The sequence below is a fragment of the Pteronotus mesoamericanus genome, unplaced genomic scaffold (genome assembly GCF_021234165.1).
Source record: "Pteronotus mesoamericanus isolate MK-2021 breed Mesoamerican mustached bat unplaced genomic scaffold, CSHL_Meso_final scaffold_31, whole genome shotgun sequence".
NCBI lineage: Eukaryota > Metazoa > Chordata > Mammalia > Chiroptera > Mormoopidae > Pteronotus > Pteronotus mesoamericanus.
In genome coordinates, this window is record NW_026555312.1 from 30,811,812 (window position 1) to 30,826,164 (window position 14,353).

Genomic DNA, 14,353 nt, shown 5'->3' on the forward strand with positions numbered 1-14,353 from the left:
GCATATGCATAAACGTGGAAGTGTCACATCAGCTTTCTCTGAGCACAGTACCACAGGGGCAGAGCTCAGTCCTGTGCTGCTCAAACGTGGGTCTGTCAAGCAGAAGCAGGGCATCACCTGGAAGCATGCTGAAAATGCAGACTCCTGGGCCCACTACATACTTACATAATCACAACCTACGCTTTTAACTAAGAACCCTAGAAGGTTGTGTGCACTGTACATAGGAACCCTGGACAGTCTCCAGGGAATAACCTTTGACGGTGTCCCTCCCCCACTGCAGCACGGTAGTGAATTTCTAAACTAGAAAATAATTCACAACCACTTGCCATCACAACTGCAACAAGTCGGTATTAATGAAAACAGTAGGAAGATTACAGTTTAGAATTCAAATGAAAAACAATCTAGAGGAAAATTTGCTGACCAATGCTATCATGGGATATGAGGTTTTTGTTAAGTTTTCACTCTCACGTATTACTATTATGCTTGGACTTTTAAAATTTTTATTTCATTTTATTGATCAGCGAGAGAGGGCAAGAGAAACAGGGAGGAAAGAGAGAGAGGGAGAAAGAGAGAGAAAAACATAAATCTGTTGTTCCATTTGCATTCATTAGGTGATTGTTGTATGTGACCTGACTGGAGATCAAACCCTCAACCTCAGTGTATTGGGATGATGCTCTAACCAACTGAGCTACCCAGCCAGGGCTCATAATTGGATATTTAAACTTTATATTTTATTTCAACTGATAAGTCCACATTTCTTTTATAATGAGAAAAAACAAAAGTTTAAAAATACTGTTCACAAACTCAATGTAAATTGCATTAATAATTTAAACAGACAACCAGCCCTCATTAATAAAAACAGCTAACCACATTCCTTTCCTCTTTCTGTCAGCATCTCCTTTGGCCCCTAGACTCTTGTTGCCTGTCTCCCTTTACCCTCCCCATCTCCAATACCCCTTGATTTAGCTGGCGTTCTGAGGAAGCAAACGTCACCTACACACAGTGGGAGCACTGATGTAGAAACATGCAACAGATCCTTCTCCTTTGCTATTGAATGTTCCCTGCCTAGCTGGGAGGAAGACCCTGCCTATCACTGGGTAGACCTCACTGAGGTAGCAGACGGTTCCTATTAAGATGCTGTCCTAAAGGGCAAAGTGACAGCTTAATGTTTCCTTAAGAAAGAAAATTAGCACTCTACTCTGATACAGAAGATGGAAAGGAGTAACCAGTCCCAAGATGTGGAACATGCCAGAGTGGCTAAGGGAAATAAGCCAGTCCAGCAAAATAAAGCAGAATTTCCTGTCAATAAAAGTTAAAAAATATATTCAAAGAAGCATTAGAAATTAACACTATCAGTAAAAGTGCTCAAGAAAAACACATATTTGGCTGGAAAGAACTTCTCTGGTAATGCCTTTCCAAAACTCAAAGCACCTGCTGCACTCATTTGTGGATTCAAAAGATGGACATGCAGATGAGAAGCAGGGAGAGGAGAAAGAAGGTCTCTGTTTTAAAGAGACCCAATTCCCTCTGCTTTGGCACTGAACCCCAAAGCCTGTTCTGAGCCATTTGCAAAATAAATTTTGCCTCCCAATTTGAGAGTCTGCTGAGTGATGGGTAAGAGATTCCAGTCTGTTTTTGCAGTTACACTTCCTACTGCAAAACTTAATGACTTTTAGAGTTACAAATTACTGTGCATTATAATAACTTCTAGTTACAAATTAGCTGTTAGTAGGTTCAGCCTTTAAATGGATACATTTCTAAGCTGGGCTGAGGGCCCAAATGGGGCCGTTCTACCTGGTTCCTTCTCTAAAAAATCTTGGCTCAGATATATATTGGCCTTGACCTTGGACAAGTTTTTCTGTGCTTCACTTATCTCACCTATAAAGTGGAAAAATGGTAGGAGGACCACCTCAAAGGGTTGCTAGAAGTACTAAATGATTCAAAATGCTTAGAACAGTGCCTGGATAGCATGCAATTAAATGTTATTATTGTCACCATCATTATTATCATCATGACCAGATTAGGTCCCAAGGCTGTGGTATGGGCCTCAATCTCCATGACGTCTGAATGTTTACAAATATATGCATAGTTCAAAGACATCTGATTCCCAGCTCTTGCTGGACCACCTGAAGCTCAAACACTCAACATCCAGCTCTCCTAGGCTAAGCTAACAGCAGATCACCACAGATTAATGTTTAGTAGCTTACCATCTAAGCCTTATCTGAACTGAGGAACCACAGCTGTTCTCACTGAACAAAAGCTCTGAGACCTCAGACATGTACATCACCTCCACATAGTGCCTGAACTTGTTTCCCATTTGTCTAGATTTTTCTGGACATCTTCAAACAATGAGAGCTTCCTGTGTCTGCTGATACCCACTTTTATACTTGCTAAGTTGTGAGGAAGCAGCTAACTCCACCCTCTTGGCCTAGGAAGGAGCTGATCTTTGAGTTTCTATTCCTTGCTTTCCTTCTTTGTGTCTGGACAGAGCCAGCTGCCAGTTAGAAGCATCTTAAAAGAGAGGCTATCATCAAGACAGGGATCCAGAAGCTGGGTTTGTCTGCGGGTTTCTCTGTAGGTGGAAAAAGTCAACAGGTGTTGGGAAACTGTGATTCATTGCAAAGTTAAAAATGAGAAAAAGGAAGTTGCACAGTGACATGTTATGGATTCCACGGGAAGGAAGGGAAGGAGCTGAGGAGAATGGAGGGGAGGGAGGAAGGAGATGGAACAGAAGACCACTTGATGGATGAATGGAGGAAACCAAGGCCACTAGAACCAAGGTTTGAGGAGCAGTGCCGAATCGCACTCTGAAAAATAAAGATCTCTCAGAGAGTAAAAAGAAAAAAAATCCATTAATTTTTCTTTACATATTTCTATATTGGTGGTTTTGTTACAGTAGGCATGTCTTATTTGCAGTCTGAAAAGAGAGAATGATTAAATGAGACATGATGCTAAGGCACAGATGACAACTGGATTCACTTTCCAGGAGAAGTCATGGTACTTTGATCTTGGGTTTTCATATTTGCTACCTGATTAATGCTGCTCAATACCTACTGTACACCTGGCATGGAGTGGGTGCTTTATGAGCATCTATCTCCTTCCTACGACAGCCCAAAGCAGGTGTATGGTTCCCATTTCACAGACAGGGAAGGAGAGGAGGGCCTGAGCCTACCTTAACTGTAATGTATCAGGCACGAAGTGGGTGCTTCAGCTACCCTGTCTGGCTCATCCCTCAGGACAGTCCGAGGGCTGATGTTCTCATCACAGAGACTGCTTAAAGTATTGAGTGCAAACATTTGGCTCCTGAGCGACGGGGTAACTGAATTCCAAGACAAGCTTCTTTCTACTTCCCCGTTCTTTGCCTGCTCCCCAACCCCCAATTCTGAACCACTGAGGACCAGGACTCCCCATCAGATTCTCAGCACAGTGCCCTGCACATTGGGAGCTGGCAACAATTCATAGGTAACCATATACACACACTTCTTCCAGCTTTTTATGTATTAACTGTACTCCCATTCCTTTATTAGAGATAAACCTGACACTTGGTGTTTAAGAAATGCTTGCTGAATTAACATATGAATAAAACACAACCACATACTAATGTCAGGATAACTGAAGACAATGACAAAATGTCAACTGTTTGAACAAAGACAGGTGTGGGTGGGTTGCTGCAGAACCCTCTAATGGGTGAAAACTACAAAGCAAGAATCCTGGAACTGTGAAGGATTCCTATGTCACATATATTTAGAAAATAGGTACAGATTTTGGTAGAAAGGGTTTAAATTCCTTCAAGTTATGCAAAATGTCCTTCTATAAGAAAGTAACCTTTTATGTGTGAGGATAATACTTTCATAAACTGTTGGGAGATTTTAATTTGGTTGGTATGTATTACAATTTTTATTTTATGTTGTCAATTACACTTGTCCCAGTTTTTCCCCCATTGCTCTCTCATGCCCCACCCACCCTCACTCCCACACAGTCATTTCCCACCCTATTGTCCATGTCCCTGGGTCCTTTACCCATGTTCCTTGACTAAAATTTTCCCCTTCTTTCCCCGTTACCCCCTCATGCTTCCCCTATGTCATTGTCAGTTTGTTCCTTATTTTCATGTCTCTGGATGTGTTTTACTCATTTGTTTGTTTTGTTCATTAGGTTCCACTTATAGGTGAGATTTTATGGTATTTATCTTCCACCGCCTAGCTTATTTGACTTAGCAGAGTACTCTCCAGTTCCATTCATGCTGTTGTGAAAGGCGGGAGTTCCTTCTTTCTGCTGTGTAGTATTCCATTGTGTAAATGTACTACAGATGTTTGATCCACTCAATTACTGATGGGCACTTAGGCTGTTTCCAGCACCTGGCTATTGTATATAATGCTGCTCTGAACATTGGGGTGCATAAGTTCTTTTGAATTGGTGTTTCAGGATTTTTAGTGTATAATCCCAGCAGTGGGATCACTGGATCGAAAGACAGTTCCATTTCTAGTTTTTTGAGGAAGTTCCATACTGTTTTCCACAGAAGCTGCACCAGTCTGCATTCCCACCAACAGAGTACTGGGGTTCCCTTTTCTCTACAACTTCATCAGCACTTGTTTGTTGATTTGTTAATGATGGTCATTCTGACCAGTGTGTAGTGATATCTCATTGTAGTTTTAATTTGCATTTCTCTGATGGCTGGTAACGCTGAGCATCCTTTCATATGTCTTTGGGCCCTCTGTACAGCCTCCTTGGAGAAGTGTTTGTTTAGGTCCTTTGCCCATTTTTAATTGGATTGTTTGTCTTCTGGTGTTGAGCTGTATGAGTTCTTTGTATATTTTGGAGATCAAACCCTTGTCCAATGTATTGGCAAATATGTTTTCCCATACAGTTGGTTCCCTTTTAATTTTGTTGATGTTTTCTTTAGCCATACAGAAGGGTTTAATTTGATGTAGTCCCATTTGTTTAATTCTTTCCTTTAAATACCTTGCCCTAGGAAATATAATGGAGAAAATATGGCTGCATGGGATATCTGAAATTTTTTTGCCAGTTTTCCTCTAGGATTTTTATGGTGTCAAGACTTATATTTAAGTTTTTTATCCACCTTGAGTTTATTTTGGTGTATGGTGTAAGTTGGTGGGCTAGTTTCATTTTTTTACATGTGTGGGTTCATATCTCCTGATACCATTTATTGAAGAGGCTATTTTTAATCAATTTTATGCTTCTGCCCCCTTTGCAAATATTAATTCACCATACAGACATGAATTTATTTCTGGGCTTTCTATTCTGTTCCATTGATCTATGTGCCTGTCCTTATGCCAGTACCAGGCTGTTACAGTGGCCCTGTAATATAGTTCAATATCAGGTATTATGTTCTTCCTTCTCAAAATTGCTGAGGCTATTTGGGGTCATTTGTGGTTCCATATACATTTTTGAAATATTTGTTCTATATCTGTAAAATATACCATTGGAATTTTGATGGGGATTGCACTGCATTTATAAATTGCTTGAGGTAGTATGGATATTTTAATTATGAACTCTTCCAATCAATGGACACAGTATATGTTTCCATTTATTTGTGTCTTCCTTAATTTCTTTCCTCCATGTTCCGTAGTTTTTGGAGTAAGGTTTTTTACCTCCTTGGTTAAGTTTATTACTAGGTGCTTTGTTTTTCTTGTTGCTATAGTAAATGGGATTTTTCCCCCCTAGTTTCTCTTTCTGATACTTCGTTTGTATACAAAAAAAAATGCATTCAATTTCTGAATATTGACTTTGTATCCCACTGTTCACCAAATTCACATACTAGGTCAAGTAGTTTCTCTGGTGGTGTCTATACGGTTTTCTATGTACACTATCATATCATCTGCAAACAGTAACAGTTTTACTTCTTCCTTTCCAATTTGGATGCCTTTTATTTCTTTTTCTTGTCTGATCACTGTGGCTAGAACTTTTGGTACTATGTTGAGTAGAAGTAGTGAAAGTGAACATCCTTGTCATATTCCTGATCTCAGGTAAAAAGGTTTAATTTTTTGCCCATTGAATATGATGTTGGCTATAGGTTTGTTGTATATGCCTTTTATTATGTTGAGGTATGCTCACTCTACTCCTGCATGGCTGAGTGTTTTTCATCATAACTGGGTGCTGTACCTTATCAAATGCTTTTTCACCATCTATTGATATTATCATGTGATTTTTGTCTTTCCTTTTGTTTATGTGATGTATTATGTTTATTGATTTGTGAATATTGTACCATCCTTGCATCCCTCGGGTGAATCCCACTTGATCATGGTGTATGATCTTTTTAATGTACTGCTGGATCCAGACTGCAAATGTTTTGTTGAGGATTTTAGCATCTATCTTCATCAGCGATACTGGCTTGGAGTTTTTCTTTCTTTGTTGTGTTGTTGTTTACTGGCCTCATAAAAAGAGTGTGGGAGTATTCCCTCTCCTTGAATTTTTTGGAATAGTTTGAGAAGAATAGGAGTTAGCTCTTCCCTAAATGTTTGTGGAAATTCACCTGAGCAGCCATCCAGTCCAGGACTTTTGTGTGTTGGTAGTTTCTTGATTACTGCTTCAATATTACTAGCTATTATCAGCCTATTCAGGCTTTCTGCTTCTTCTTGATTCAGTTTTGTAAGATTATATGGTTTCTAGAAATTGGTGCATTTTGCCCATGTTGTCTTGGCATGTATTTGTTCATAGTAATTTCTGACGATCCTTTGTAATTTCTCCCCTTTTGTTTCTGATTTTATTTATTTGGGCCCTCTCTCTTTTTTCTTTATGAGTTTGGTTAAAGGCTTGCTGATTTTGTTTATCTCTTCCAAGAACCAGCTCCTGGATTTTTGATCCTTCGAATTGTTCTATTAGTTTGCATGTCATTTAATTCTGCTCTGATCTTCATATATCCTTCCTTCTACCTGTTTTTTGTTGTTGTTCCTCTAGTTCTTGTAGATGTAGGCTTAGGTTGTTTATTTGAAATTTTTCTTTTTCTTTTTAGGTAGGCCTGTATTACTGTAAACTTCCCTCTCAGGACTGCCTTCACTGTGTCCCATAGATTTTGGGCTGTTGTGTGTTCATTTTCATTTGGTTCCAGAATCTTTTTGATTTTTCTTTGATCTCACTGTTGACCTATTCATTGTTTAACAACATGTTATTCAGTCTCCATGAATTTGAATGTTTTTGAGTTTTTTCCTTGAGATTGGTTTCTAGTTTCAAGCCCTTGTGGTCCGAGAAAATGCTTGTTAGGATTTCGATTTTCATGAACCTCTTGAGGCTTGTTTTGTGTCCTATCATGTGGTCTTCCTTTGAAAATGTTCCATGTGCATTAGAAAAGAATGTGTATTTTGCTTCTTTGGGCTGAAAGGTTCTGTAAATATCAATTCAGTCTATTAGATCTTGAGTGTCATTCAGTGTCACAATATCCTTGTTGATTGTTTGTTTGGAAGATCTGTCCATTGCTGACAAGGGGGTGTTAAAATCCCCTACTATGAGTGTGGTGTTGTTGATAATTTTCTTGAAGCACTTCAAGATTTTCCTTAGATATTTTTGGTGCTCCTGTGTTGGATGCATACATGTTTACAATGGTTGTATCTTCTTGATGGACTTTTACCTTAAGTATTATGAAGTATCCAGTGTATTTTTATGGTCTTTGCTCAGAAATCTATTTTTTCTGATATAAGTATTGCTACCCTGGCTTTTTTTTTCAAGTCCATTTGCTTAAAATATATTTCTCCCTCCCTTCACTTAAGTCTGTGTAGATCAACTGTTCCAAGGTGAGTCTTTTGTAGACAGCTTATATGGGGGTCGTGTTTTCTTATCCATTCAGCTACCCTATGTCTTTTGATTGGAGCATTTAATTCATTTACATTTAAGCTTATTGATAGGTACTTATTTGTTGCCATCTTCTTCTTTTGAACCTGTGTCCCCCACTCCCCCACCCCTGTTTTCTTCATCTTCTTAAATTATTCCCTTCAGCATGTCTTGCACTGCTGGTTTGGTGGAGACATATTTTTTGTGGCCTTCTTTTGTCTGGGAAACCTCTTAGTTTACCTTCCATTAAATGAGAGCCTTGCTGAGTAGAATAATCTTGGTTGCAGGTCTTTGCTTTTCATTACTTGGAATATTTCTTGCTATTCCCTTCTGGCTTGTAGTGTTTCTGTTGAGAAATCAGCTGCTAGCCTTATTGAAGCTCCCTCGTATGTTACTAGTTATTTCTCCTTTGCTGCCTTTAAGAGTCTCTCCCTGTCTTGGAATTTTGCCATTTTAATTATGATGTGTCTTAGAATGGGCCTCTTTGGGTTCATCTTGATGGGAATCTTCTGTGTTTCCTGCACTTGTCTGACATTTCTCTCATCAAGTTAGGGAAGTTTCCTGTTATTCCTTTTTCAAACAGGGTTTCTATCCCTTGCTCCTCCTCTTCGTCTGGTATCCCTATTATATAGATATTATTATGTTTCACATTGTCCTGCAGCTGCCTTAAACCCTCTTTGTTCTTTTTTAGTCTTTTTTTCATTTTGTTGCTCTGTGTGGGAATTTCTTTCTACTTTGTCCTCCAACTTACTGATTCAATTGTCTGCTTTACCTAACTTGCTTTTAATTCCTTCTACTGTGTTCTTCATTTCAGATATTATATTTTCATTTCCTCCTGGCTCTTATTGATAATTTCTACACCCTCTTTCATGCTGGCGTGTTTGCAGTAAGTTCCCTGTAGCTTCTCTGGAGTTCTTTGTAGTTCTCACTGAGCTCCTTGAGTGTCCTTATGACCGTTATTTTGAACTAGATGTGAGATAGTTTTCTTGTCTCTATTTCCCTTAGTAGTCTTTCTGGGGATTCCTCCTTTCCTTTTGATTGGGGATTGTTTCATTGTCTCCCCATTTTAAGTGACCCTTCTTGTTTGTTTCTGCATATTAGAGTGATCATCTTTCACTCTCTGTGTTCGTGGTGTGACCTTCTGTGGTAGGAAACCTATGGGAATCAGTGGTGCAGACTCCTTGATCTCCTTGGCTTGATGCTCTTTGGCTGCTCTTTATGCTATTTATGTGGTCTCCCTAGTTGTAACTGGGTTTTGGTTGTTGTCGCATCATTCTTTGGTGGGTCTTTTTCCCTACTGTGGCAGACTGAGAGTCACTCTGCCCACCACATCTTGTATATTGTTGTACAGATATTGCCTGAACAATACCAAACAGCCCAGAACACAAATGCACACCTGCAAAAATAACCTCCACTGACAACCACACTATCAACAGCAAATGAGACAATATTAATAAAGGTGTAAAGGGTTTAAGACTATTATAAGAAAGGAAAAACAAATATGAGATGACTCGACTAACTGCAACAAAAATGATTTTGCAAGGCTTGAGGGAGGAATAATAGTAAGAGTAGGGAATAGAGACAATATGAAGAGAGTAAGAAAATAAAATCGACGTTGTAAATAAAAAAGGGAGGAAGGGAGTCAGAATGGAGTAAGAGAAAGGAAGCATAGTACTAGATTTAAGCAAATTAAAAATATATATATTTTGAGTGAGAGAAAAAAACAACAAAAAAGTACATTTAAAAAAATAATAGGGACCTAATTGGAGAAAAAGAGCCACCACAGCAATATCAACAACAAATGAGTTAAGATTTATATAGGTGGGATGGGAATAAGAGGGAAAAAAGGAAGAAAAGCTTATGAAATGTCTAGAGGAAAGAGAAGTTATTTTGAGGGAATAGAGAGAAGGACTACTAAGAATGAGGAATAAAAATAAGACTAAGACATGGAAATATTAATATTTAAAATGAAAAAATGGGCAGGAGGAAAGCAAAATGGAGGCCAGGGGACCAGTAATATTTGAGATTTGAAATTCATAAATAGTGACTATCTAGAAATAAGATTGAAGAAATGCCACGACCACCACCTTACCCACAAGCAATGAGCAAAGATTGATAGTGGTGGAGAGAGACTAAGGGTATTTTAAGAATAGGAAAAAAAAAATGTGAGATGACTAATGATAACTACAAATAGAGAGGGGAGAAATAGAGTGTGGAACAAAAAGAAGTCATGGCAAGAGAGAAAACAGAATTTAAAACAAAAATAAGAAGAGGAAGAAAGAAGGTAAAATGGAGTAGGAGAAGGGAAGAGAAAAATATGGGATTTGAAATAAACTATAATATAAAACTTGGTGACAGATTAGGTTCAAACTTGAAGGATGAGAAATGAATATTAAACAGGTATGCAGGAGAGAAGATAATGCCTTTGTGTACCTGTCTCTATTCTCTCTCTGCTCTTCTGGGTTTAGTAGATCAGGGCCCAGGGATCTGTAGCTCATAGTGCTAGGGAATGGCTCTTTCAAAGCTTTTTCTTCTTTCCTCTGTGGTAATGTATCCAGCAGGAAACTCTTGAGCTTGGACTCGCTGATCTGCAGGGACTGTAGTCCTGCAGGTGGGGTTTGGGCTTCCCTGTCTGTGAGGGGATCAGGCTGGCTACAGAAAATCTCAGGCATTCAGCTCTTGCCTTCCAGTCCTGAGCCTGCCACTCTCTCGCAGGATGTTCAGCCTGAATTCTCCACTCTGAACAGGCCTCTGCTTGTGAGGCATGCTGGGTCAAGTCCTACCATTCCTTCAGTGTGCTCTATCCCTCCGAGTTTTTGGTTAGCAGAGCTGCTATGCTTGCATGCACAGGCATGGGGGTCCCCTTAGAAAGAGTTCCTGTGTGGTCTCTAAGCTGTTGCACTGGTCCCTGGGGGGCCTGTTCTCCACACGCTCCCCCTCCCCAAGAATCACACCATCTCTTGCAGTCAGGGCTAGCCATGGCCTTTCAGAGCCTCTGATAGTTTTAGATAAAGTTTTTCTCTAGATCTTTCCTGGCTGGTGTTGGGAAGAGCCTCACAGCTATATCACTAACATAGGGTGGTGGTGGAGCACTGACCCCGCTGCTCCCTCCAGAGATCTTCAGCCTGGGGTGGGCTTGCTCCTGCTGCTGTGCTGTTTCTGGGGCCACACCTCCCAAGCCTTCTCTCTCCACCCTGGTAGCTGTGGCTACTAAGGCAATTGGCTGCTGCCCAGCTCTGTGCTGCTAGAAATGCTGGGCTGGGCAGTGGTGGTGGTCCCACTCAGAAAGCCCAGGCTTCTGGCTCCTGGGCACCCTACAGGTGGGCCAGTAATTGCCCACTGCCACGCACTCCCCATGCTCTCGTCAGGACACTTGCTCACTCACAGACACTCTTACTCACTTCCCACTCTGTGTTTTGACTGTAATTCTGGTCTGGGCCAGGGAGCAAGTGGATGGAGCAGTTACTCTGCTGCCATCTTGGGTCTTTATTAAAATTTTTAATTTGTAAATACGTCACCTAGTAATTTACTTCTAAGAAATTATCCTAAATTCTGTTTCAAATACAAAGACACTCCCCAAGAAAGCAGTTAATAAAAACTCACTAAATAAATCCCTAAAGATTTTTGCTCTTTAACGTATTACGGCTCTACTGGGTTACCTACAACAAAGCACTTGGTACTTTTTCAGAACTACAAAACTTACTGATTTAGGAACTTCAGTATTATTAACACATTCTAGTAGCAACTAGCAGCTACCTGTCAGCTCCTGGTGCTTAATTCTCTTTGAGGAGAATTAGTAGCACTAGGGGCCTTCTGGGGAAAAAAAGGGAATAAATATTATGCAGAGAAATCATAGAGATTGTTTTTATAATCAATTGCATCTAAACTCACAAATTTAGGCAACGACCAGAAAAATTTTCTGACTTGTTTCAGGAAGGAGGCATCTTGTTCAGATACCCATGAAAAGTTTGGCTCTCTCAACCCCATGTGGCCAACTTATTTCTGCATGTTTCCTACCTGCATTCCATCCTATGAAGTACAGCCTATCTCCATGCTAAGAAAACAGTGTTTTCAACTTAGATATACTCAAAGCATCACACAGTATAGGGATGGGGATCCGCCTCTCTCTGGAAATCAAAAGCCTCTTTGCCACCACGCACTTTGTTTTATGGGTCTCCACTCACCTCTGTGACCATAGAACATTTTGAGACAGAGAAGCTAAAAATAAAAAGTCAATAGCTGACAGCAAATCAATAAATACATATTGAACAAGCTTCAGAGAAATGTATCAAAAGAAAAGTCATCACAAGATGGGAATAATCTGCTAAAGACAAAATTGCCTCTTATTTTTTTCCAGGTGATTAAAAAAAATAGGCTCCTGGAAATTTATTAATAATAACTAGAAAAAAGTGATAAAAGAGTATAGATAAATTACATGGCTCCTAAGTGGATCTTTCAGCCATTTTGTTTAGATCATGTTCCAACAAGTGTGCAGAATTAAAATGAAGGTCAGAGGTCAAACTGGAACTTACACGATCCACACCACTCTGTTAGCACTGGCTAAGAGGTTGGGGCATGGGAATGAGGATCCTACAAGGGGCCTGGACACATGTGGTGGCCATGTCCAGACCAGGCTTTGAATAACTGCGTTTATACCTTGGCTCAATCATGTGTGAGAAGGCTAAAGATGATCTTTTAAAAAGCAAACTTACCTTTGGGTGGAAGCAACCCAAATATCCATCAACAGATGAATGAATAAACAAAATGTAGTATATACTTAAAATGGAATATTATCCAGCCTTAAAAAGGAAGGAAATTTTGACACATGCAACAGTATGGATGCACCTTGAGGACATTATGCCAAGTAAAATCAGCCAGACACAAAAGGACAAATACTGTATGACTCTACCTATATAAGGTTCCTAGAGCAGTCAGATTCATAGAGACAGAAAGTAGAATGGTAGGTTCCAAGGGCTGGAGGTGGTAATGAGGAGGTAGTGTTTAATAGGTACTATTGTTAGCACTAAATGGGTATTGGAAGTACTAACTTTCAGTTGGGGAAGATGAAAAAGTTGTGGAGATGGATGGTGGTGATAGTTAGCAATGTGAATGTAGTTAATGCCACTGAGATGTACACCTAAAATGGTTAAAGTGGGCATATTTTATATTATATATATTTTACCACAATAATACAAAAAAAAAAGAGACCCAAAAAACAACCAACTCACCTTTGAAGTTACCAATATAGAGACCAGGCAGGATCTAGGGGAGAGACACAGACCAGATATGAGTGTTACAAAAGTGACAGTGTTTTGCACACAGAGGCAAGGCTCTTACCAGAGTAGCTGGAGCACAGCTCAGCCTGGCTGCCTGCCATATCCACTTCCAGGACCTCCCTAGATGTCAGCATGCCCAACCAGCCATCCTGGTGGCCAAGACTTTGGCCTGCCCATGGTCAGTAGTAAGCCTGACCTAATCACCCATGGATGGTGGCATGCTGGTGTCCATCGACTTACGGAACTTACAAAACGAGGATCCCCCAGAGGTCCTCATGGATCCCATGTATCCTTCCTCACTTCAAGCCCCTCAAGTGCTTGTTCTTTGGCATCCTGAGTCCAGCCACAAACCCAAGTGCCTCCAGTATCCCCTCTACTCCTCCCACCTGCTTTTCCCCCCATGACTCCTCCTTTTTTTACCACACTTATGTACCCCCTCTATCACCCTACACACTCTTGCACATCCCAGCCTTCTGTCACAGCTCCAGCAAACCCACTCTCTGCTGTCTGAGACCTTTGTACATGCTGTTCCCACTGTTAGGCAGCTCTGCCTCATGCCCAAAGGAGGCCTGCCCTGATGCCCAAGTCTGGAATAGACCCCTGCTTTGGTGCCTACAATCTGTTATGCTCTCCTTGTAGAGATGCTGTCATGGAACCATTACTAGATGAAGGTCCCCTCTGCTGGTCTGGAAAACAATCTGGGCAGCAAACACATCATGTCTCACAGCTGCATACCCAGATCCTAGCTCATGGCAAGCCCATGATTATCAATCAATAAAGAGTTGCTAAATGAATGAATGGACTGTCTAAATGTGCGAGTTAATTAAAAACATACATTTGCTCCTAAACATCTACTCCTCCTAGGATAGTGGTTCTCAAACCAAAGTATCTACCAGAATCGCCAGAATTTGTTAAAAATTCAAATTTCTAGACAAGCCCCCGGCCAGAGCCCCCATAAGGAATGATTCAGTAGATCTGAGATGAGAACTGGGGACTGTATTTTTCACAACCACCGTGCCCCCCCCCCCCGCCACAGTTTGCAAAATACGAAACTAGAAACTAATTCTTATCTTGCCAAATGGAGTTAATTCTTATCTTAACTCCATTAAGAAAATTCTATATCTTACTCAGTATAGAAACTTTGAAGTCCAAATGTGGACACTGCTTTGGAAGCTATAGCACCCGATACCATTTCCAAGTGCATATAGCCTACGGGCTTTGGTAACATTTCACTGCACACCTCCAGTTCCTGGGAAACACTCTTATGTCAGCACCACCACTCCACATCCACTCTG

At 40.4% G+C, this 14,353-nt stretch overlaps 1 protein-coding gene across 2 annotated transcripts in view; it reads right to left on the reverse strand.

Annotated features, from left to right (window-relative positions):
* DUSP22 (dual specificity phosphatase 22) overlaps positions 1–14,353 on the reverse strand; it is a 65,328-nt gene that overhangs the window by 42,230 nt on the left and 8,745 nt on the right. For both annotated transcript variants that reach the window (XM_054591992.1, XM_054591990.1), the window contains exon 2: positions 13,011–13,044. In XM_054591992.1, the coding sequence (XP_054447967.1) occupies positions 13,011–13,044 (34 nt within the window). The remainder of the gene's footprint in view (positions 1–13,010; positions 13,045–14,353) is intronic.